Source organism: Dipteris shenzhenensis, chromosome 12, assembly GCF_047967505.1.
Source record: "Dipteris shenzhenensis isolate YYH24624 ecotype China chromosome 12, Dip_SZ_1.0, whole genome shotgun sequence".
Taxonomy (NCBI): Eukaryota; Viridiplantae; Streptophyta; class Polypodiopsida; order Gleicheniales; family Dipteridaceae; genus Dipteris; species Dipteris shenzhenensis.
The window spans coordinates 15,507,257-15,532,886 of record NC_141607.1 but is presented as its reverse complement, the minus strand read 5'-3'; the positions used below and the strand labels follow the sequence as shown (position 1 = coordinate 15,532,886).

The following is a 25,630-nucleotide window of genomic DNA, read 5'->3' as shown; positions in this document are numbered from 1 at the left end:
GAACCAAGCGTGAGATAAGAAAAATTGGCAAACAATGAGATTATATGCAAAATCAAAGGAATGTATTCGTCCTAATACAAGTTTATTTGTACGGATACTTTATTCATACGAATAAAAGTTATTCGTATAAATATGTGGTGATGACATGGCGATTTATATAAAAAACGTGACATGTCACCGTTTTTTAAATTGATTTTTTCTTCCATTCGAATCATTCGAGCGATTTTCTCAATTTTTTTGAATCACGAATTCGAACTTTTCTACTTAGCTTAAGAGAGGGGGGAGGGGGTGGCTAGGGGGACGATGGAGGGGGGGACTGGAGGGGGGGAGAAGGGGGAAGGTAAGGGGGTGGAGGGATGGGGGGTGGAGAGGGGGGGGTGGAGGGGGGGGGGTGGAGGGGGTGGAGGGGGGGTTAGAGGAGGGGTGAGAGGGGGGGGGCAGAGAAAGGGGGGGGGAGGCAAGGGCTACTACTAGAAGGGCTCAAAATAACTCGCCGATGAGGATAGCAATAGTGTGGTGGTTTATGGAGAGGAGGGTCTTGCGTAGGGCTCGGAATGGGGAAGAGGATGGAGGCTAGATGTGGAAGAAGAAGAATGTGGGGGTGGAGTGGGCTTTTATAAGAATGGGTGTAGGGTTAGGGTTAAACCCTAAACTCTTCCCAGGCTTGATTTGTTCTTCAAGGGGCTTCTTTTCAAGAAATAAAAACATTTCTTAAAGTAGTAACCCAAGGTTGATGCTTAGGGTTGATATTTTTGGCTAGAGTTGAAAATTTATTTAACTCACCTTGCCCTTGAGTGCTATGTTCATGAAAGTTCGTGGTAGTTTATTTTTTTACACATACTTGCATATGTTTACTCATTACTTGAGATGCTAGTCTCCTCGGTAGTGGCACCAAATGTTGGCTCCTTCCCATGGCTTCCATAAGAAGAGTAGGGTATTCTCAGTATGCAAGGTTATGAGGCTTTTCATCACCTATAGATATATTGGTGTCATCATTTGTAAGATAAGTGTAGCTTAGGACCTCAGATCATATTCCGGTGAGTGACGTAGGCTTAAGTGTGGTAATCAAACATAGTGCATGCTCAGTGCATGTGACAAAATATGAAGAGGGGAGAGGAGAAGAGTGGAGATGAGGAGAGAGGGCACAGCTAGAGAGCACACCACAAATGACTAATTGTACACTAGATTTAGTTGAAAATATAGAATATATACAAACCCATTTAGGGTTAGGATTAGGGGATCTAACCCTTTCCTTTATAGCACTCTATAAGGTTAGTGCTATGCACATATGATCACGTGATGGTGCTATGCACACATGATCACATGATGTTGAGCGTGAACTCTCAACACCTTCCCTCAAAATCAACATCATGAAGTAGGCCTTCCCTCAAAATGATGATTCTGGGGAATCAAAGAAGGATTGAGCATTACATTCCATCACACCCCTTCAATTGGAATGTCCTTCCTCTGTGTCAAACCAAGAGCTAGTTAGTGTTTCTCGAATAGCTCTTTACCGAGTGGTTTCGTAAAGATGTCTATAACATTCTCTTTGCTATCACAATGCTATAGTGTGATGTCACCAAGTAACACTCTTTCTCTGATGAAGTGCTCTCTGACATCAAGGTGCTTTGTCCTAGAGTGATATACTGGATTCTTGGCCAATGCTTGAGCTGATGGATTATCACAGTATACTGTTGTTGGCTTTGACTCATCAAAGTAATCTGTTTCTGACAATAATCTTCTGAGCCATATAGCCTCACATGCACCTATAGTGAGTGCTCTATATTTTGCTTCAGTCGAAGATAAAGAAACAGTTGGTTGTTTGTTTGACAACCATGATATAGCACCTTAACCAAGGAAAAATACATATCCCTGTGTCGATCTCCTGGTCTCATGATCTCTAGCATAGTCACTGTCACAGTATCCATGCAACTGTGGATGACTTCCTCTGTATTCTATCCCAAACTGTCTTATACCTCTGATGTATCTCAAGACTCTTTTGGTTGCGTTCCAGTGAGACTGTTTTGCCATAAATTATGCTAGTGAGCTTACTGCATAACAAATATCTGGCCGAGTGATAGTCAGATATATAAGAGATCGAATGAGCTTCCTGTAGTATCTGTCATTGACTATAGGCTTTTCTGAATCTTTAGTAAGTTTCAAACTTTGTTCCATGGGAGTGGCTGCAATCTTGCAATCTTCCATATGAAACTTCTTCAGGAGACTGTCAACATACTTGAGTTGACTCATGAATGTGCTATCTGAATCTCGCTAGAACTCAATTCCAAGATGATAGTGCATAAGTCCAAGATCTTTCATGTCAAACTCTGCATATAAGTCTTGTTTCAATTTTTTGATGAAGCTATCCTTGCTTCCTGTCACAATCAGATCATCTACGTACAAAAGTGCAATAGTAATGTCTTCCCCTTGAACTTTGTAGTAGAGAGTATGATCTACATTGGATTTCATGTATCCCAGATTAGCAAAATACTTATCAATTCTGTTGTACCAACTTCTGGGTGCTTGCTTTAAGCCGTAGAGACTTTTCTTGAGATGGCAAACCTTATTCTCTTTTCTTGGATCAACATAACTTGCTGGTTATTGCATGTAGACTTCCTCATCAAGATAACCATTGAGAAATGCATTCTTGACATCGAGCTGACACACATTCCATCTGTTGAGTGTCGCTAGTGATATCAAGAACCTTATGGAATCCATCTTTACTACTGGATCATAAGTCTCATCATAATCTTGACCATATTGCTATGCAAATCCTTTTGCGACTAGTCTAGCTTTGTATCTCTGAATACTGCCATCTGGATTGTACTTCACTTTGTATACCCATTTGTTTGCTATGGCCTTCTTTCCTGGTGGAAGGTCGCATGACTCCCAAGTATTATTCTTATACAAAGCATCCATTTCTTCATTCATAGCAGTTTGCCATTCTGGCTTGTCTATTGCATCTTCGAAGTACACTGGCTCTTTTGTAGCCATGATTGTAGTGATAAGTTGGTGGTTTTGAGCATATATCAATCTAGCTAGTGGTCTACTTTCCCTAGTAGACCGTCTGAGCTGTTGTGTCTCTACTTGGGGTGTTTCTGGCAATTCTTGCTCTTCTTCACATCAACCTATTCTATAGATGATTGTGAAGTTGATGCATCTATCTCCTGTGTAGGTGAGTTTTTCCATTCTGATTCCTCATCAAAGATTACATCTCTAGAGATAATGACCTTGCAGTTGATGGGATCATACAACTTGTATGCTTTGCTTTCTTCACTGTAGCCAACCATGATGCATTTGCATGACTTCGCATCCAATTTCTTGCGATGATCATCATGTATGTGGGCATATGCTATGCAACCAAATATGCGGAGATGCCCAATGTGTGGCTTGTGTCCAGTGAATGCTTCATAAGGAGTCATACCCTATATTGGTTTGGTAGGAAGTCATTAAGCAAGTAGTTTGCTGTAGCTATTGCTTCTACCCAATACTCATTTGAAAGATGATTTTCACTAAGCATTGCTCTAGCACTGTCTACTAAAGTCCCATTCTTCCTTTCAGCTCTTGCATTCTGCTGAGGAGTATCTCCACATTTGAATTGTCTTCGAATGCTGTGATTTTTGCAAAAGTTCATGAATGCTGAAGACATGTATTCACCTCCTCTATTTGATCTCATGACCTTGATCTTTTTGGCTGTCTGGTTTTCTACCATGGCTTTGAATTCTTGAAATCTGGAAACACTTCAACTTTCTCTTTCAGAAAGTAGAACCAACAATATCTACTGTAGTCATCGATGAAAGTCAAGTAGTAAAGTGAACCATTGATGCTACAGGTCTGGGCATAACCCCATACATCTGTATGAATTAAATCAAGAATACCTCGTGCACAAGAGGTACTTCTGCCAAAGTTGGTTTGCTTTTGTTTGCCGAAGCAGCATGCTTCCCAAAATTTTCCAAGAAACTGTAGCTTTGGAATCCCAATTGCCATATTCTGATTCCTAAGATCTAATAAGTACTTGAAGTTGACATGACCATATCTCTTGTGCCATTTCGCAGATAGTGGCATCTATTGCGGTTGAGTTGACATGGTATGCTTATCTGGTACTGTAGCTAGCATTCTATATAAGCATCCTTCCTTGACACCTTTTGCTACTAGCTAACATCTTTTGGATTTATCTCTGATAGTGCATTCATCTCCGTTGAAGATGACTCTGTAATTGTGTCATTTGACCTAATGACAAAAGGTTCTTGCTAAGCTTTGGAACATAGAGCACATCTTTCACCAATCCTTTCATACTAGTGAAATTGTTCATAGGGATAATGCATGTCCCTTGAATTGGATTCGGTGTATTGTCTACTATATAGATGACATTTTTTTGACCTTCTAATGGCTTCATTTCTATGAACCATTCTTGATGATTTGTCATGTGAGATGATGCACCGCTTTCGATGTACCAAGGATCCTATTCCACTTGGTCGACTTGATAGCTGAAATCCTCATTGTAGATCCCGTTGCTGGTGCTATGACAACAGGTGGAGTAGTGCTACTGGTGGCTGAATCGTCCAATGGTCTAGGTGTAGACCCATCGACATACTCCCATTTGTCTTAAAGTACAAGAATGGTCTCCATTCTATATTTCCATGTATCGTAATTGGAGTTGTCTAACTTAGCAGATGCCTCCAGATTGAGGTTGCTAGTCATAGACATGGTGCAAGAAATGTACTCAAAAGTGTCATGAAAATCTCTATATGAATCAACTGCAAATACACTGACTATGTCAAGTGAAATCTTTGAACCATCGGTGAAGATAGAACTGCAATATATAAAATCTGTATTACAAGGCTTGTGGCAAATTGGGAATTTCAGGCATGGCTGGTGGCATAGTGACATGTGCCAACAATGCATCATACCATGAAAGGGATTGGCGAGGTTAAGGTCACTTCAATTTCAGGTGATATGGTCATGCTCATGGAGGTTTTGTTTGTCCTAGGTAACGAGAAGAACCTCATCTCCATTTCAGCAATATCCTTGAATGGCTTTCGAGTTCTCTTTGATGGTTTCAATGTGTCGTGTATGACAACTGGTATGATGAATGCATAGTACTTACGAGGTCACTTTCTTTTGGGATGTATCATCTTGATGAATATGAAAAAAAACCTACTATAGAGGCAAATTTGGTGGTTGAATCTATAATTTCAGATTCCCACTATAGAAGCTTGGTTAAAATGCATTCACAAGACATAATGGTTGGTCTCCCATCAATGTTGAAAAGGTCACCTCCCCATCTGTAAGCCCCTAAATGAGGAGAGCATGGGGGAGGGAGACCTAGGGTGAGATTTGCCCAAAGAAGAAACAAAAGTAGAGGCAGGACTACCACATGGGTAGCACCTCACAGAGAAAGAGAAGAGGTTGCCATGTGGGCAACAACCCAAGGCACATACCTAGAGGTACAAAAGTGACCTAAAGCAAGGTATCTAGGCTAAATGGATCTATAGCAGACAAGGAGACGGATAGTGGAATAGTACTAAAGGGACGAGCATTGAACTCACAAGACCATGTGAGAAGCAAGTTGCTAGGACACAAAACCACGCTTGGGTGCTTCCCCAAAATTGAGATTTCCCATTTGATCTGCTACAAAATAGCCAAAATAATCATGTCATGACAAGTGAAGCAAAAATCAGTGGTATATTATGGTTTGTGCACACAGGTTATTGGGCTATGTTTGGATCGTTCATGTAGAGTTAGCCTATACGAAGTATGCTTGGTTCATATATTGTCTTGACCTGGTTTGTACACATCTTGCGCTTTGTTCACATATGAAATATGGATGCATCACAAGAATCCATCAAGTTCCTCCCAATCGATGGGATAACCCTCCCTAAGTTATAGCAGTAATAACCACAAGAAAAAATGGAAGCTTCCGTTCAATGGGTGCACTTGTCAAATGAGTTTTGCCAAAATCACACATAGGTCATCAAAAAAATGCCCGATCGATAGCAAAACAAAGTTCAGTGGGAAGGCGAGAGAAACTGACAAAAAATAGATCTAGCAGGGTGAAGCTGTTTCAAACATAGGTGAAACTGGCAAGGAGGGCTTCTTGGGCTTTACCCTCATGCCAATCCAAATTAGAGCAGCTAGCAGGGAGGAAGGGTCAAAGGAATGGCTCAAAAATGGAATGAGGGAGCTCAACAAAAGTGTGAGACACAAAAGAGGCCACTGAGTCTTTTGAGAGAAAAAGCTTGAGCTCTAGTAGGAGAGGAGAAGGAAAGGAGGGGGATGAAGATGAGCGTGGGAAGCAACAATCAGGTGGTGAATGCTTTGAATAATGCAGGTGGAATTGTATGAGGATTTGAGGCCATCCATGGCAACTCTCTGAAGCTGCAAGAACAAAAGTCTACAATCTATGATCGCACATTAACAATTTGTGGCTGCAATCAGCACGATTCCAATGCCAATATTTATTTTCTTTTGAAAAATAACATGCTAACAAACCAATCTAATGTACAACTCACATTAAATCACAAGGTAGTAATGCTTATTTAACCTCTAACTTAACCTAAACCAATCTAAGTAAAAGTCACCTTTCCCTTGCATGGCCCATAACCTAACCTTGAGCTATTCACCACCTCTCCCTTCCCTCACCATAGTCATCCATAGCTAGTGAGGTGCATGCACTAGGTAATACCAAGAAGCATCTTGCAAAAAACTGCCTTTCAAAAGATTCAACTCAAAGCACATCATGGATGATTTTTTCAAGTTAGTTTCATTGAGAAGCTAAAACTTTATATTGGCATCAAAAGTTAGTATGCCCTAATAAAGATGTATGTTTGAAACATTCGCCAAGATTTGAAACTTTTATGCAAAAAAAATTAAAGCCTCGCTAGGATTTACATTTTTTCTTTCAAAATTCATAAGAAAAAATATGAAAAAGTACTAAATTCTACCAATATTGTGAAACTTAAAAAAATTAGCTTGAAAATTTTCACCAAGATTTTATATTAATATATAAGCATAGCTTCGATAAAAACATCCCTGTAGCACATGTATCTTTAAAGATTCCTCGTGTGCCCTATTGAAAGAATGGCACCCCACACAGTACACTGCAATCAACATGAGTATGTTAATTGTGGCCACCTTGCGCCAGTCGTATTTGAGAACAACCCCACCCTGGTTACAATAGATGGATATAGATCCATTTAAAAGCACCCCACATAGTACTCTGCAATCAGCATGAGTATGTTAATTGTGGCCACCTTGCACTAGTCATGTTGAAGAACAACCCCACCCTGGTTGTAGCTAGATGCAGATCCATTCAAAAGCCTTGCCCTAGATGTAGCTTTGAGAACAACCCCACCCTAGTTGTAGCTACGTTCAAAAGCCTCGGCAAATATGTTGCATTCGATAAGAGTTAGTTGCAGAGTCAACGTTTTCTTGGGTGTAGCCAATCGCGAAACTATTTTTAGGGCCATTTTGGGGCCATTGGTAGGTGAGATTTTGATTTTTTTGCGGACTTGCTCCCTCACCAAAAGTTTTTCTGGCATCATGATTGTCGCACTAGCGTAATAATGAGACACAATCTTATCATGGTCAACAACGCAGAGCTCAACACATGGCACTATATGCATTTACTCATGAGCACAGAGATTGTTGCTTTGCCTCTCGCCTGACTACATCACATAGCCTTTGCCTTGCCATCTGTCATTGCATAGCTTCACCATCTGTCACTATGCAACACAATCTTTTGTTGCGCTGACCAATGTGCTGGTTCGAGCACAACCACGTTGGCCTGACTACAGCACAAATTTTTTGCCTTACCACCTGTCTTTGTGCAGCTTTGCCATCTATCACTGCACAACACAATCTTTTGCTACACTGACCACCGTGCTGGTTCAAGCAATGATGTTGGCATGAAGAGACCACCACATTGGCATGAAGAGCACCATGGCATGTCAATCTCTAAAGGGGACCCCTCAAGGTCTATTTTTGCAACCATCGTGCTAGATGTTAGAGCTATTTTAGTTCTAAACCAAGGAAAATAGTATTATTTTGGAGATATTTTAGTCGTATTACTCCTTGTGCAATAATTTCTCAACCACCACACACGTTCTTGGAGCTATTTTAGTTCCAAGCTAAGGAAAATGTAGGTCTACATTTGCAATTTATGATAGTTTCCTTGCAACCACCATGCTGGTTATTGGAGTTATTATAGTTCTAAACCACTGCACTGGTTATTGGAGTTATTATAGTTCTAAACCAAGGAGAATATACTCTTATTTTGAAGTTTCCTTGCAACCACTGCCACTAGTTATTGGAGTTATCATAGTTCTAAACCACCGCACTGGTTATTGGAGTTATAATAGTTCTAAACCAAGGAAAATGTACTCCTAATTTGAAGCTATTTTAGTCCTATTAATCCTTGTGCAACAATTTTTGCTAGTTCTTGGAGCTATTTTAGTTCCAAGCTAAGGAAAATGTAGTCCTATTTTAGAGCTATTTTAGTCCTTTTGCAATAATTGCTTGTGCAGCAATCGCATCGGTTGCACTAGTTGGAGTAAATCCTAAATGAGGGCCTTTGTGAACCATTTTCACTATAATAACAACAATTTTTTCAACAATTTCTTGTGCAACGATCCCTATTGTTGCAGTAAAATGTAAACAAGGGCAAAATTGAATAGAACCCAATTGTACAAATCCTATAATCGAAGAACACAATGCTATCTTCTTTCTCAATATAGATGCCTACCCCAGATCTAGTTCTCCCGGCATGAACTATGGCCTCAAGGCCCTAAGAGCTAGAATAGGATCTCGTCTTTTAGGAGCCATGTGAGTTGTCCTCCCTTCTTGAATGCATGATATGATGATACGTGCTCTCTCCCACGTAACCCATCCTTAATTCTTTTGATTGTAAGCACATGGTGGGATAGGAATAGGATAGAATTACTCTTAAATATGGGTAGGATCACTTTTTCATTTCATCACATGTGTTAGGACTTTGAGAAGAAATTGTGGCTTGTGTGAGGGATCACGCTACTGATTCATGCATTTGGACAATGTAATGTGCGAAGCAATAGCTGATACTAGATTGCATGCGAGATTGATACTAGATTGCATGCGAGATTCCAAAGCGAGAAAGGCTTGAGGGATGGCTATCTTTGATGGAATGACTTTTGGGGAGAAGGTGACAAATAGGAGATGAGTGACACATAGGAGATGTAATGGAAAGGACTCTAGGACAGTATAGGAGAGCACGTTTCTTGTCCCACGTGGTTGGCAGCCCAATTGAAAGCCTTAAAGAGCATAGGGACAAGTAGTAACCTTGATACTATCCAGTCCACCCATCAATAACCTTCATACTATCAAGCTCACCTTCATATTATTAATCTTGTTGTTGTGCAGTCCATCCTGCATCAGGAACCATGCCGGGCGTTGCTGCCTTCCACATCTCTTCCCATCGCCACTACCCTTACTCCAACCGCACCACCTTCTACGTCGTCTTGGCTTGCATCACTGCAGCTTCCGGCGGTCTCATCTTCGGCTACGACCTCGGCATCTCAGGTACAATTTCCTCCTCCATCCTCGCAAGTTTTTCCGGAAATATTCAATTGCTGTGTTACATCCCCGGCTTTGGTTTATCTCCCTCCCCAGGTGGTGTCACCGAAATGGATGATTTCCTCAAAAAATTCTTTCCCAAGATCTATCGTCAACGATATGCCGCCACCACTGATAACTACTGCAAGTTCGACAGTCAAATTCTGACCATGTTCACCTCCTCACTGTATCTCGCTGGATTCATTACCTCCTTTTTCGCATCCTTCACCACTAAGAAGTACGGAAGGAGAGCGTCGATTTTGACCGGCGGAGTTTGTTTTGTGATCGGGTCAGCTCTTAATGGTGTTGCCGAGAATCTGGCAATGCTCATCATAGGGCGGATCATGCTAGGAGTCGGAATTGGTTTCACAAATCAAGTTCGGACTCTCTTCTCAAAGTTCTCAATTTCATGATAGAATTAACAGTTCATTACATGCTCGAGAGAGAGAAACCATATGTGGATGCTCACTCGTTAAGCTGTTCTTCAGGCTGTGCCCCTGTACCTTTCGGAGATGGCTCCTCCAAAGTTGCGTGGTGGTCTCACTACATTCTTTCAATTAGCCATATCAATAGGAGGTTTATGTGCATTCGCTATAAACTATGTAACCGCGAAGATCGTTCCCTGGGGTTGGCGTCTTTCTCTGGGCCTAGCTTTCATTCCCGCATCTACTATGACAATCGGCTCCTTATTTTTGCCGGATTCACCCAGCAGCCTCATCCAGCGAGGCTATCTAGACGACGGTCACAAAATTTTGGTTAAAATGCGTGGAACTCCAGACGTGCAAGCTGAACTCGACGATATCGTTGAGGCTGTCGAGCTTTGCAAGGCAGTGAAGCATCCATGGCGCAATATACTGTCAAGAAAGTACCGGCCTGAGTTGGTGATGGCGTTCGCCATTCCCTTCTTCCAACAGGTCACGGGAATTAACATAATCACATTCTATGCTCCAGTGCTATTCGTAACACTCGGACTTGGTGGCGATGCATCCCTCTTCTCCTCTGTGATTCTTGGTGGAGTGGGATTGGTGGCTACTATTATAGCTGCTCTGGTGCTGGACAGGATTGGGCGACGGAACCTGTTTCTAAATGGTGGCTTGCAGATGTTCACTGCCCTGGTAATTTCTTCCCGAGCCTAAGCTGTATGCGAATTGCAGCACTTGCTTCTGTCTGTCTGACGACCGTCTATGTTGCTGTCGTGTCCTGTGACTGTTCTTCTGCCTACTGTGTTCATTTGATAATGCCGTGAACAATTAATCCTTTTCTAATTCGCAACAAACCAGCGTCTTCCTCTTTCCGTTCTACACACAACTGACTAGATGAACGGACGAAGTCGTCTTCTCGCCCACCACAATATAATTAATCTGACCGTGCCAAACCACCACATGTCGCGCGTTCTTGAGCTACAAACCGGACATCAAATTGACATCTTCTGCTTCGCTCAGGTACTGACTGGGGCCCTTCTGCAATGGAAGCTGGGAGCATACAACGCACTCAGCAAACCATATGCGATTGTGGGGGTAATGCTAATATGTACGTACGTGTTGACGTTTTCGTGGTCATGGGGGCCACTGGGGTGGCTGGTACCGAGCGAAATCTTTCCACTGGAGATAAGGTCGGCGGGGCAGAGCATCAACATCTGTGTGATCATGTTGTTCATATTCGTAACGGCGCAATCGTTCCTGGCGATGCTGTGCCACTTCAAAGCGGGGCTCTTCTTCTTCTTCGCGGGCTGGGTGATGATCATGACTGTGTTCATGCATAAACTCTTCCCTGAGACAAAGGGTGTCCCCTTAGAAGAGGTTGGGGACTTGTGGAAGGGACACCCCTTCTGGTCCAAGTTCTATGAATGATTGTGGAGCAGGCACCTTGGGTGTTTTTTGGGAGTTTGCCCACCTCATTTGGCTGCCCGCATAGGATTCCCTCGGGAACCCTTGCTGCTTGTGAACGTAGGCCACGCACAATTGTGCCCCTCTCCGCACTTGAAAAAAAAAATTGTTCTATGAACTGCCACTTACTATGCTCTTTGACAACTTTTTCATATACGTATTATAATACAAGATATACTCCATGTATAGACAAATTATAGAGAGAGAGAGAGAGAGATGTAGAAGTTTGGTAACTTCCTCATTATTGAATATCGAATTGTCACGGGGTCACTCAATATATGTAAATATAGTATATGGCTTCAAGAAAAAAGGTTTTTTAATAGCAAAAATGCACAAGCTTTCTTTAAAATAGAAATATACTTAATGAAATGGTTTTTTAATCGTGCTATTAGAAAAAGCTGTAGTTTGTATAGAAAAAGGGCTTATTTGTATAGAAAAAGGGCTTATTTTAAAGCATTACAATTTATAGACAAGGGGCTTTAATAATACTTCTTGAATGCACATGATCTAGAGGGGTTTGAAGTAGTGACTCCTCCCAAATTATTGCACATTAATATCTTTCTATCATGTTACAATTATTCATGCCATCATGTATGTTTAGAGACGTTATCTTTAACCTATTAACCACTGACCAAAAAAAAGAAAGGGAGGATGGAGGAGAGAGGAGCTCCCATGTGTCAGAATTTCAAGCATTCTCCGCATTCTCCTTGACGATGATGAGACAATGATTGAAGTTTGCGACGATTGACGATTCAAAGACTCTGACGTTCAGCCTACCACCTTTCTTCTTAACCCTGCAAAACACAACAAAATCAGTACTAGAACTGCAACCACTCCTGCAATCGCCAGAATCGCACAAAGTGATGTGCCAATTCTAATAATGCCCTCCTCTACTCCCCCATATCCATCGCTACCTGGTGGGAGAGGGAAGTGAGCGGGGGGGGGAGGGGGAGTGAAGGAAGAGGCCAGGGAGGGAGAGGGAGGTAACAAAGAAGGAAGAGTAGTCACAGGATATGTCGAGCTAGGAGCAAGGGGAGGGATCAGAGGGGTTCCAGGAGGAGAGGCGGTGGGAATTGGAGGCCCTCACGGCAAATGCTTCCCGAATGAGACACCCGAACACAAGTAGAACAAAAGAGATAAAGAAAAAGGCCCTTATTCGTCCACATGACGTTTCATCTACTTTCAATTGTGTACTCACTTGGATAGACACGTCTGCAACAGGGAGCAGGAAAGATGACTTACATGTTCGGGGCCATGCTTGGATTGTTATGCAGCTAGGGTAAAGATGAGGCCGAACATAGCAATCCAGAGGGTGGCACGGAGTGTTTGTTGTGGAGCAGCCATGGGAGATGAATATTGGCAAACCAGATGAAATCATGGACGGCAAGAGGGATACAAGACTGCGGGCATGCATTGTACTCGATGCTAGGAAGATGTGGGGGTGCATGAAAGATATGGGAGCTCCTTGCATACTAATTCAAAGTGCGTCCAATACCCAATCAGTACCTCCAAGTCGGGAAAAATCTATCCCCTTAGCTCCATGCTCTTGAGTCTTGATCCTTTCGTCCCTTATCAGCTCCTCCACCAGCACCCACCCATCCTCATCATCTCCGGAATCCGAACGATCATGAATATTTGCTTCTAACATCTGTCTCTCACTAACATCAGTGCAAACCCTTCAAAGCCTTGCTTCTTTAACAGATACCAGATGCACATCGAGGCTAGAGAAAGACCTCGATGCCCAAATGAACACCCAAAAGCAATCAAAGGCTTTTCCATGAATCAAAGCATCTTCCTTTGTGGGCATGCGCTGTACTCGATGCTAGGAAGATGTGGGGAGAATCTTGAGAACAAGGGCCCTCTCAGAATCTCCCGCGTGGTGGCGATACTAGCTATGATCCGTGAATTGGGTGGCAATTTCGTCATCTCCTGCCATCCAAAAGGTAAGCCTCTGTATATTTTTGTGCTCCCTCTGATGCATATGTTTATTTAAAAATGTTATTGCTATCTCTCAATTATCTTGCCACCTATGTGCCACCTGATTTCTTTTTTCCTCTGTTATGGTGGCCAATGTACACTAGAACACTAAAATCAAGAGTGAATACAATGCTTGGGATCTATCAAATCTGGCAACTCCATTATTTAAAATCTAGCTCAGGGGGGTCGCTATGTATAAACCCTCTATATCACGTGCGTTCAAGGCCTATATTTAAAATCCCTTATCTGTAAATTTTTTCATTAATAAAATATATCCCTTTTCTATACAAATCTGTAAATTTTTTCCAAAACTATTTTAAATAGTCCCTTATGTATATTTATTTCTGTAAATTTTAGAAATAAAAAATATCCTTCTGTTGAACTCACGTGATAGGGTTACATATGATGAGTGACCCCCCCGAGAAATCTAGAAGTAAATTTATTATAACACGTGTCTCGATGCTCAGTTCCTTTTGAGAGCCCCTGTAAACTTTTGTTGGTAATTATATTCCTCACATTATCATAACTCTCTAACTATTTTCACACAAGCCTGCGAATGATGTCATTTGAGGAGTATTTTAGACATTTCATGGAACATTCCTAGCTAGGCTTGAGCTTAATTAAGAGCAAGAAGCAGAGAATCTTGCTTTTTCATTTCACCTTCAGGGCATCTCATATGTATGTGACCCAATTGCCCTATTTAATAAACTAGGGAGTAAGGCCATCCATTTACTTTTGACATCTAATCAAGGATTAAAGTGGATGCAATTAAGTTGCCACAATAAATATAAGGACGAAAGCTATTTGTTTAAATTTTAATTTTTTAAAAGAATTTCTTGGATAATTGATTCACAGCTTTGGAGATCCAGAAGGATTGCATCAGCCATAGAGGCATGCTTGAACATGTCATCCAATAGATTTTCTTTAGCTAAGGAGTTGAGAAAACACCATCCTTCCCTTAGATCACACATACACTTTTGTCCATCCATTTGCCAAGCACTCATTGTTGAGTATATTGTTTGTAATGGTGAATAAGGAATCGACTGCATGTCTTATAGACCGTTGTTGCATTCAACCTTTCATTTCTCATAGTGATGCCCGCTCTCTTTGAACTTCTTATCTCTAATCCACTTGAATATGAGGCATCTGTACTGCATGCCTACCAAAAGATGTCCCCTGTGTGCCCATCTGCATTTGATCTTTCAATCACCATGAGTAGATGGAAGATTTCTTCCCAATTGTAGAGCAGGCCATGCGAATGGTGAAAATAATTAAAGAGAAGAGTGCGAAGTACGAAGATTCCTTTATTTTCAATAATGGAGTGCAAGACATACTGGGGGTGTCGATGGAAGCAAAGCATGCATGGCTTAACACTCCACTGTCCTAACTCAATGTGGTTAGACTACTCGAAGCCTTTCCCAAAGATCTTTGAGGATGGCAATCGAAAGTCAATGAAATTTGGAAACACTTTGAGGCTCGAGCAAAGAAAACACAAAAGGAAGCTTGTTTGATCACACGCAAGCAAATTGCGATTCCTTCTTTATAGCCCAATGTTAGCGTCAATCTCAAAGAATTTCAGATTTCAGAGAGCTTTATCCATATCTGAGAGATCGTTTGTAACTCAATCATGGACATCTTCTAATTTCACTAAGTAGGGAATGTGAGTGCACTATTTCATGATCATCTTTCGAGTTAAGGGATGAAGTACTAGAGTTTGATGTACATATATTATTAAACGATCATATACAAGCCAACGATTACAATTCTGAATAAAACATTACAACTCCAAAACATTTACTTTACATCACAAAGCATTCATTGATAAAACATTGCATAAGGAAATTGAATGCCAAAAAAATAAGAGTGTATATTAATTCATAGCCCAAAATGTTTTTGTATATACATATAGCACAAAGCCACGCCACCTGTGGCTTCAAGTATAAAAAATAATACTAGCTAGCTAGCACTACTTCTATGACTAATCGGAGGCATCCTCATCATCGCTCTCATCATCACTGCTCTCACCACCCTCGGAGCCTTCTTTGTCGCCTTCTTTCTCCTCAATATCCTCGCCTTCTTCCTCCTCAATACCCCTAAGATCCTGTAAACGAGGGACAACATGTATCAATGTATGAAAAATCAAATCTTTATTTACAACAATTTTAAAAAAATTAAGTACTTAAATACCTGCAAGGGTGTTCCAGTAGCCCGGCTATATAGCTCCTCAATAATCAACCCCTCTTCATAGAAGTGCCTCCAAGTAGATCGCCTACCATGTCCACGATGGTAGGCTATCTCAACAGTAGGAATAGGATATATGTTCATGATATCAAGCTGCAAGATGACACAATTTGCAGAGGGGTTAGAACAAAGGTACAACCTCCTAATAAACCACATAAACACAATATAATTTGAGACCAATACTTACAAATTGGACCTCCCATGATGCAATACCCCCTGTGTTGAGAGATATGGTGCCATGAGCACATAGATTAAAGGGCAAAGGTATGTGATAAGGAATGTATTAAAGTAGCCACCCTAAGATGTGGACTACAAGATGTGAAGATGTGGATTGAGGATATCCACAAGGAGAGATGTGGATGAGAGGATCCCACATGTGTTGACTATTCAAAGGGCATTCTCTATATAAGAGGCCTATCATGTATTGTTGATGTAGACAAGCAAGCTCTCAAGTATCTATATGAATACAAGTCTCGATCTTGTAGCCTAAGTGAACTTGAGTCTATGCTTGGTAGGTGTAGCTCTCCATCATGAGTCTTTCTTACTATGAGCCTCCTTAGATCTTAATTCTTTCATGGTATTAGAGCTTAGGGTTTTGGGGGTTCAACATTAGGTAGTTTTCTCTAGAGCTTGGGCTTAGCTCTCTAGTAGTTTTGCTTAGTTTTTTAGATCTTTGCAAAAGTAATTAGAGAATACATTAGGGTTGTTAAGTGGTAGGTTCCTTTACATTAAATGTTTTTTTAGAGTATGTCTGTATGAGTGTTCTCCACTTATTGGGCCCCTGAGAGGTTTGATAGGGAGCTTCTCATGAAGCAAAAGATGCACTGTAGTATGAAGAAAAGCTCTTGAGAAGAGCTCGCATAGGAGCTGCAAAGTCCTAGAGAGACTCTCTTGTAGCTGCGAATCAGCCGAGTTGAAGATAAACTAAGCTTGGAACTACTGCCACCACAAGCCATCTCCCAAACGAGCTCTCCAACCAGCCAACACGTACTGCCCGTCTACACAGCCTCCAAATGAGCCCATGGCTTCCTACGATGACTAGCTTCCCTTCCTAGCACAGCGAGCTGCCGACAAAAATCAGGGCCAAATTAGAATGTTTTATTTTTAGCAAGGGAGATTAGGTGATCGCACAATTGACAAAATCTGAAGATGGTGAATTTCATGGCAACAGGCCAAGAGTAAGAAGCAGCGGTCACTCTGCCGTCCAAAAGAAAATGCGAATGATTCCGAGATCCAACACACGCAGATGACAAATGATTCCAAGGGCGTTAACACAAAAAACACGCAAGCGCACACACAAGCACAATCGGAGCGCTTCAGAATCCAGCTACTCCTTCAAGCGTGGCGTCAAAGAGAATGATCCGGCAACTTGGGCAAAGGAGTAGCCAACACCATTAGCGACCCGCTTTGGCTCTTGCTCCACGGTACTTCAACGACCTACGCTTTGGCTCTCACTCCTACAATAGATCTCTGACTCCTACATGACCAACGTGCTCACAAGCTCCACAACGCTTCCCACAAGCTCCTGAACTACCTCGAAGCTCCAAAGACACACAGTAGAAGCACCGCCTTCTTCAACAGACTTCCAATGATGCAGCTACGACAGACTTCATTTGCAATGCTTCACTGACCACGAGCTCCTGCCAGCTACGACCGAACAGCTCGAACAGCTGCTCCAACAGGCCAAGCCTTCTTCAAATAGCTACGCCTCTGAGCTTCTCCAACCACTGCATCGACCAGCCAATGGACGGCTCTTCAATGACTAGCCAACCGACGGCTCTTCGACATCGCACCTCTGATGCACCTCAGTGAAGCGTCCTTGAAGGCGACAAAGCTCTCCAGCGTCCCCTCCACGACCTCTGCGCAATGAGACCTCCCATGACTCCACATCGTAGCATGTCTCTTCTCCAATCAGCAGGCCACATCGACGACATCGCAGCTCATTCTTCTCCCAAGGTTAGACCTTAGGAAGAAAATGACATGTGGAATGAATTAAACCAACCCTTAAGAGATAGGGTGGTTGAGCTAACTCTAGCATGGTAACACATGGCAATCCAGTCACCAGACACCTGGCAGATAGAATTTAATGTGGGTTAAGTGAATTTCACCCTTGGTTAGATCTGGTCTGCAAAGCCACATCATCAGTGCCTTGTAGGCACACTTGCCTCCTCACAGGCATAGTTTGAATTCCGCATGGGAATCCGTATGCCTCATCATCATCAAAGGCATCTTCTTCACAGAATCTTCGACAAGCCATAACTTCCAATCCAAGACGAATTTGGACACGCTCCAAAAAGGAAAAGTCATCATCTTTTTGAGCTCTACGCGCTTGTCAAGTTAGAATCATTGTATGCAATTAGACACTACCAATATTGAAAGAAATCAATTGGTAAGACCTTTGCAACAATTGGAAAAGCAACGCATGAATACAAAAAGCATGCCAAAAGCACAAGTGCATGAGATGACCATAGCACAAAGCATGGCATCCACACATAAAGCATCATGGCACATGGAAGAACAAAGCATCATGCATCAAGCTACGTCAAGCGAAGAAGCGAACGCCATCGACATGAAGCATTGAAAAGTAAAATTCTTTCCACCTTCAGCCCATATGTTTGTAAAACAAGCCTGACCACCTGAGAGTAGCTATGAAAGCACCCAGGGGAGGTATTGACATGTAAACCACACTTGACCACCTTAAGTTGCAATGCATGCACTAAGGGGAGGTGATGGATTTGTAACTCACATCTGACCACCTTAGTAGCCAAAGAATCATGGCACCAAGGGGAGGTGTTGAGAGATATGGTGCCATGAGCACATAGATTAAAGGGCAAAGGTATGTGATCAGGAATGTATTAAAGTAGCCACCCTAAGATGTGGACTACAAGATGTGAAGATGTGGATTGAGGATATCCACAAGGAGAGATGTGGATGAGAGGATCCCACATGTGTTGACTATCCAAAGGGCATTCTCTATATAAGAGGCCTATCATGTATTGTTGATGTAGACAAGCAAGCTCTCAAGTATCTATATGAATACAAGTCTCGATCTTGTAGCCTAAGTGAACTTGAGTCTATGCTTGGTAGGTGTAGCTCTCCATCATGAGTCTTTCTTACTATGAGCCTCCTTAGATCTTAATTCTTTCACCCTGCTCCAAAATGTGAGGATCCATATCGCTTCATTTAGATCTATCGTGCCTCTATGTGCTGCAAACTGAATCTGTCATGCCTCCACGTGTTGCAAACTCGAGTCCTCTTTTGCTAGCTTCATGGCTTTCTTCCACTTGCACTTATGAGCGGTATGTGGCTGGCCCCTTGGTGGTTGTCCTCCCTCTCTCTTTGCAATCTCGGCCAGTGCCTGCCTCTTTAGCAAAGACCTCTTATTGGTGAGGATACTAGTAATCTTTGTCTTTGCCCATTTGTCAGTGAACTTGTGACGTTTTGGATTAGGATACCTCCTACACAAAGTCTTGATGGTACCCTAAACCAAACTTTTTTTCTATTCTTTGAATGGAATAAAGCAATCTCTATAGTTCGTATGAACTCCAGAGCGTATGAAGGACATGACAGCCTTCTAGTATCATCAGAGAATGGCTCTAGTGCCACTCTCCAAATTTTGACAAAGCTGTGCAAATAAATTCAAAAAATAAACTTTACAATGCATTGGGTCGATATCACACAAAACCAATATCAATTAAAACGTGGCAGTGTTATATTATTGAAATGGTCACTACTACTACTTTTGAACTAGAATTGACATGCCATAGATCCCTTTACAATTCATCCAGAGACATAACAAGAGGAATATTAGCAATATCTTTAGCAGCTATAGGAGGAAAGGGTCCCATTAGCTCACCATCATCTTCTGAATCACGTGGTGGTGGTGAAGCAGCACGTGTTTGTAGTGGCTTTTCAATTCCAGACCAAAATCTGATCTTTGGATCATTTGTTAAAAGATTAGAACAAATGGACTCGACTTCTACGGCTTGTGCTTTTTTCATCACAAAGGACATCACTCTTCTTTCAGAGGATAATGCATGCCTTGTCACAACTCCTTTGGTGAAGAAGTCAACTACAAATTGATCATCCCTGCAAAAACACATGATGCTTTCTTTCATAATGCATTCCTTGATGGCCTCTTGTTTCCTCCTCATCATCACTATCAAGCATGATATTATCCTCAAGTATGTTGTAGGGCTTGGCAACTTACAAAAGGTGATCAAATCCGACATATCCACCATATGAGCTCAAGAAAGTCAAAATGCCAAATGTTTCAGTCAGACCCATCAGCACCTCATCTTCTGTGTCAATAACACACAAGAATCTTCAACTCCAAATTGAACACTCATCAATGGCATTCTTAAGATTGGCCATCTCTGTCATATTCAAAAATGACAAAAGAACAAACTATGATGGAGACAGTGTGGACCGCATTAGACCTTTAATTAACTCCCCAAATGAAGCTTTATTCCAATCAATGTTTTTTGCAAATCCTTGTGTAGTGTCAAGCACACATAAGTTGATTGCAAGTCCATCTGGAAAGTTTCATGACAAAAACTCGTCACCTTCCATTTCCATATTGATAAGAGAGACCGTCCATGGAAAACACTTTTTTGACTTGACACTATCATCATTTCTTGCTTCTATGAACCATTCAGCATAGTTAATTGCAGCTAGTGGGAATTCAGGCCTTGATCTGCCAACCTGTAGCTTTTCCTTTAGCCATGTCTCACAAATTCCATGAAATCTTTGAAAAGCAACGGAAGTAATACCAAAATACCATGCAAAGTTATATCATGTTCCAAAGGTGGGATTTGGATGTCATGAGGTGAATACTTTCATAAGCTCCTCTCTAAGTGCTTTGTCTTGCTTCATTCCCAATGCCCTTTGAGCCATGTCAGTAACATCCTTGTTGTCTTGCTTGGACTTGATGAGTACAATGTCGCCCGACTCTATCTCCTCTTGGATCTTTCTCACACTGTCATCATCCAATCCCAACAAGTGTCTCATATATGTTATGGTCGATTGACGACCTCTCTCCTACATTGATCTCAAAATTTGTATCCATCTTTCATATATGTCGTCCTTATAGGTCACCATATGGGTGTCTTTGGTGGCAAAGTTGGCACCCATTGACACATTTGCAATTGACACAAAATTCTGAAAAGAAAATCATAAACAGTACATATAATAGATGAGATCGAGTCAAACATCCATAGCATTCTTTCAAAATTGATGACAATCTGATTATTGTCACTTAAGAGAGAGTGGCACTAGTGCCATTCTCATGATTCTCGCTATGAAAAATGGCACCAGTACAACTCTCTCTTTTGTGAAATAACTAGATCCAATCTCCAAAATAACTTGTAACTTGAATTGAAAAATGTACTTGAAATTTTCATGAACAAATATAGCAATAAAAAGAGAGGAATATTTACATCCCAATTTTGGCGATCTGCATGACCTTTCACAAGTCTTGGGGCCAGCTTATTTGGTCATCCAAACACAATCCATTGCGACATTAAATGTTGCAAGGTGTGTTCTTTAGAACTGTTTGAGCCTCCATGTTAGCCATTGATGATATCTTGTAGCTCACACCGACCAGAGCATTGACAATAATGCGTGACTTCCTCCTTGTATAGAAGCTCTTCCTTGCAGCATACACTTCTCCTTGTGGTGCACTTTCCACGAAAATTTTTGCTGCAAGTATTGAGTGCTGTCCTGTAAGAATCCAATAATTATATTCTCGCAATCTTTCTTCCTATACCTCATCCTTCCACATTGGAGTGTTTGAGTGCATGTGGAATGGCATGATATATGCGCATGTTGCCAGGTGTCTTGACATAGTAGCAAATTTGTGTAACCATTCATTGACATAGGAAAGAGTCAAGGTTCTATACACATATTGACTTGGTGCCTTATAGCAATTCACAACCGAAACCAACACCTCGTACTCAAGCCCAAATGGGAAATACTATGCATAATCCATAAATCCTGACAAGCGAGTATCCTTCTTCTCAAAATTTTCAATTTTCTTTTGGATTGCTTTAAAATCAATATTTTTCATTGCTTTCTCGTGTGGCACTATTCTGTCTTCTATTCTAGACACATTTGAGAGTGCTTGTATCCCTAGTCATATCTTTGTCGAACACCTTCTCTTTAGCCATTCCAGTGCTAAATAGCAGACTTGACTCTTTCTCCTCATCCTTCTCTTTGCTTTTTCCTTCAATTCTCTTTAGCTTCTTTGATCTCTTTCATGGCATTATCTTCCTTTAAAGTTTTTAACACTACAGAAAAGGCATCCAAGATTTGAGTGTTGTTTAAATTCTCACGGTCAATGGTCCATCCCTTGGATTCCATCGAGTCATCCATATTGGATATCATCCTAGTATTGTCATAGCAAGTGGGATCCGAAAGATACACTATAGAACCATCGGGACGAACCTCAAGACAATCTATTTCTTGGACTTTAGCTTCCACTATCTCTTTAACCTCCCCCACATCTTCAAATGAAGTTTCTAGAAGATTAACAGAACAATGGATCTTCTTGAGCCACTGCAGTTCACGACTGAATATGTCCAAGTACCATCCCTTTCCAATAGAGATTCCATCAAAAGTTGTCACCTATGAAACCTTTCTCTTTCCTTTAGCCATTCTTGCATGAGCAATTAGAGAGAATTATATTCTTGCATGAGCAATTAGAGAGAGTTATATTTAAAGATTTATACTACTAATAATTAGAGATAAGAGAGAAAATAAGATCACATTAGGGGAGAATTGGGGTCTCAAAAGGGCTCATAAGGAATGGATTAGGGAATGCTTGGTGGGCTAATGCAAGGGGCTTGGAGGGTCCCAAAAAGGCCTAACGACCCAACCTAGGTAGGTTAAGCCCACATTTGAGCCCACCTCTCCCCCCATCAATGAGGGGAGGGGGCCACTTTTTGAAATTTGAATTTCAAATTTCGAATCTCCCTCCCTCCCTCTTTCTCTCTCCCTCCCTCCCTCTCTCTCCCTCCCTCCTTCCTCCCTCCCTCCCTCCTCCTTCCTCTCCCTCTCCCTCCCTCCCCCTCCCTCCTCCTCTCCCCTCCTCCATCTTGTTTCTCCTCCTCCCTCCTCCCTCTCCCCTCCTCCTCCTCCTTCTAGATCCTCCTCCCTCCTTCCTCTCCCCTCCTTCTCTAGCCGCCCAAGCTCCCTCTCCTCTACTCCTCCCTCCTGCAGAATCTCTCCCCTTCTCCTCCCTCCTATAGCATCTCTCCCCTCCTCCATCTTGCTCCTCCTCCTCCCTCCTCCCTCTCCCCTCCTCCTCCTCCTTCTGGCTCCTCCTCCCTCCTTCCTCTCCCCTCCTTCTCCAGTCACCCAAGCTCCCTCTCCTCTACTCCTCCCTCCTGTAGAATCTCTCCCCTCCTCCTCCCTCTTGTAGTATCTCTCCCCTCCTCCTCCCTTCTGCAGTAGCTCCTTCCCTCCCTTCTACACCTGTCGCCCTACTCTCCTCCTCCTCTTCCTCTTTCCCTCATATGCTTCTCCTCCTCCCTCTTCCTTGCTACTCTCTCCCTCTCATTGCTCCATCTTTGCCAGCTCTCCCCTACATTTTAGCCTGCATCAATGATGCCTCTCTTTGAGTACTCATGGCACCATTCAAGGACATATCCAACAAGTACCATGTGAACCTACAATTGGAGGCAGAATATGCAAGCACATGCTCTTTGGGATATAGTGGAACTCCTCAAAGTTTGCTCCACAGTCTTCGATTCCAAGGGAAGAAGCATCTTGACCTTTGCATGGATGAAAACTTGTTTCCTTTAGACCCTGCCACCCAAAAGAGTCCTCCATTTCATGCAGTGCATGATGTTGTCCGGTTTGTTGGCAAGGAACATGCTGGATTGCTCGGTTATTGCAATCGATTGAACCATTCTCAGACATTGGCTATGCAAGCAAGCGAGGTGCAGAGAGCCCAAGCAGAAGAGCTTGCACATTTGGGAAATATTACTATTGTGGCAATGCATAATAGTATGCAGGATCTCCAATTGCAAAGCAAAGAACTCAGTGACAAAGCACATGTAGTGGACTTGGAGCAACATGAATTGGAAGAATCAATCCAAAAGCTCGTTGAAAGCAAGCAGGATTTTGAAAGGTCTATCTATGGCCAAGTTCAACGTGCTATCGAGAAGGAACCAGAGAAGTCGATAGAACGAGTACAAAAGTTGAAGGGAACACCTTTGGGACTGAAGGAGAGGAAAAGACAATTGCAATCTATGGATGCATTGTCAACCAATAGTGGTGCCCGAAAGAGGAGAATACAGGCTGCAAGGTAAGTTCCCCAAATTTTTAATGAAATTTCTTACTCCAAAATATTTGTGGTGTTGCATTCTTTCCACTAAGACTCATTTGTACTCTACTTTAGGAATTTCATGGAGGATGTGATGGGAACAATGGAAATGGATGATAGTGATCCTTCATATGTTCTAGGAACTTTAATAAAGCCAAGTGATGTCATGGAAGTGTTGAAGGACCCTATACAAAAAGGTCTATGTAAACAAGTTGCTAGAGAGGTAATGAAGGATTTCAAGAGCCTCATGCAAGCAAAGGAGGTGCTTGGAGCTTGTGATGCTACTGGTGTAAGTTGCGAAGCTTACAACTCTATTTTTTCAATTTTCAAGTCTGCTATGGAGGAAAAGAATAAGATATCTACAATGCCATTGCCAACACCATGGTCTGTAAGGCTTGCATGTCAAGAAACAAACCAATGTGCTAGAGAAAAGCTTGGAGGATACCATTGTGTAAGTGGCACAATGACTTGGAAGAGTAAAAAGAAATCTGGCATCCAAACATTTGAGATGAATGCTTTCAATAATGTTTACGTGGATGTAGAGAATTTGCAAAGAGCCATGGTCAAATTCTATGGGATGAGAGAAGAAGGTAAGAGAAATTCCCTCTTCACATTCAACTTTATTTCTTCTCATTTCTATATCCTTACTATATTTCTCTTTCATTGTACAGATGGCAAGCTAGTATTTGTTATAAAAATGGATGAAGCTCAGTTGGTAAAAGAGCACAAGCTAGAGAGGGTGAGCATTTGTATTATGAATGACGCCTTATGTTTTGCTCAAGGGGATGAGGAAGTTGAGCAGGGTTTCTCAGTCCAATCTGAGAAGGAAAAATGGTGGCTTGTAGCCTTTGAGACCCCAAAGGAGTGCCACGAGACATTGAAGTGGGTTTTGGAGAGAATCGACATCCCGTTGATTATTCGAAGACAAGAGGCAGGGAAAACATTAATAGTGGATGGGCATGGAATGTTTCAAGTTGAATGGCATCTAGCTCGTGATTTGAAGACCCTCAAGTGCTTGTATGGTTGTGATACAGGTGCAGATGCAAAATGGTTATGCTTGTATTGCACCCACTCTCAGAAGATGCAAAAGGGAAGCCTATAATGGGAAAATGGCATCCTTTCTTGCACCCAAATTGCAACCCTTGATCGTCACAATGAAATGTGGAGTTTATGCTTCCAAGGTGATGCTCTTTAGGCTCACCAATGCTCTCACAACATTCCAGAGACTAATAATAATGGCTTTCAAATAATATATGAGGGATTAGAGGTATTTTTATATGATCTATTCGTTCATTCCACAAGGGATGACCAACTCAAGTATCTCCTAGAGGTATTTCTAGATGATCTGTGTGTTCATTTGACATGGGATGACCACCTCAAGTACCTACGACTCGCATTCCAAGGGGTCGTCTCTACCAAATATCCCTCAACCAACTCAAATGTCAATTTTGGGTTAAACACGGGGTTATACTTGGACTCTTGTGTCCAAGAATGGTATCTCCACAGATTATAATAAAATCAAACTCATCTTAGAGCTACCGCCCCCACCAATGCATTGGGTTTTCAGAGCTTTACTGGGTGTATGGCCTATTATCTTATTTTTATTTACAAT

General features: G+C 41.9%; 1 protein-coding gene across 1 annotated transcript; it reads left to right on the top strand.

Annotated features, from left to right (window-relative positions):
• The first annotated feature begins 9,334 nt into the window (after positions 1-9,334).
• LOC147895874 (hexose carrier protein HEX6-like) lies at positions 9,335-11,585 on the top strand. The gene is made up of 4 exons (XM_087382422.1): positions 9,335-9,555; positions 9,646-9,965; positions 10,077-10,703; positions 11,031-11,585. Exons 1-4 carry the CDS (start codon positions 9,417-9,419, stop codon positions 11,436-11,438), a joined length of 1,494 nt encoding a protein of 497 aa, XP_087238548.1. The 5' UTR covers positions 9,335-9,416; the 3' UTR covers positions 11,439-11,585.
• The last annotated feature ends 14,045 nt before the right edge of the window (positions 11,586-25,630 follow it).

Bases quoted from the DNA above. Each gene is read 5' to 3' on its own strand.
- LOC147895874 (XM_087382422.1), top strand. From the start codon at position 9,417: ATGCCGGGCGTTGCTGCCTTCCACATCTCTTCCCATCGCCACTACCCT. The intron at 9,556-9,645 runs GTACAATTTCCT...CTCCCTCCCCAG, and splicing joins CTACGACCTCGGCATCTCAG to GTGGTGTCACCGAAATGGAT. The intron at 10,704-11,030 runs GTAATTTCTTCC...TGCTTCGCTCAG, and splicing joins TGCAGATGTTCACTGCCCTG to GTACTGACTGGGGCCCTTCT.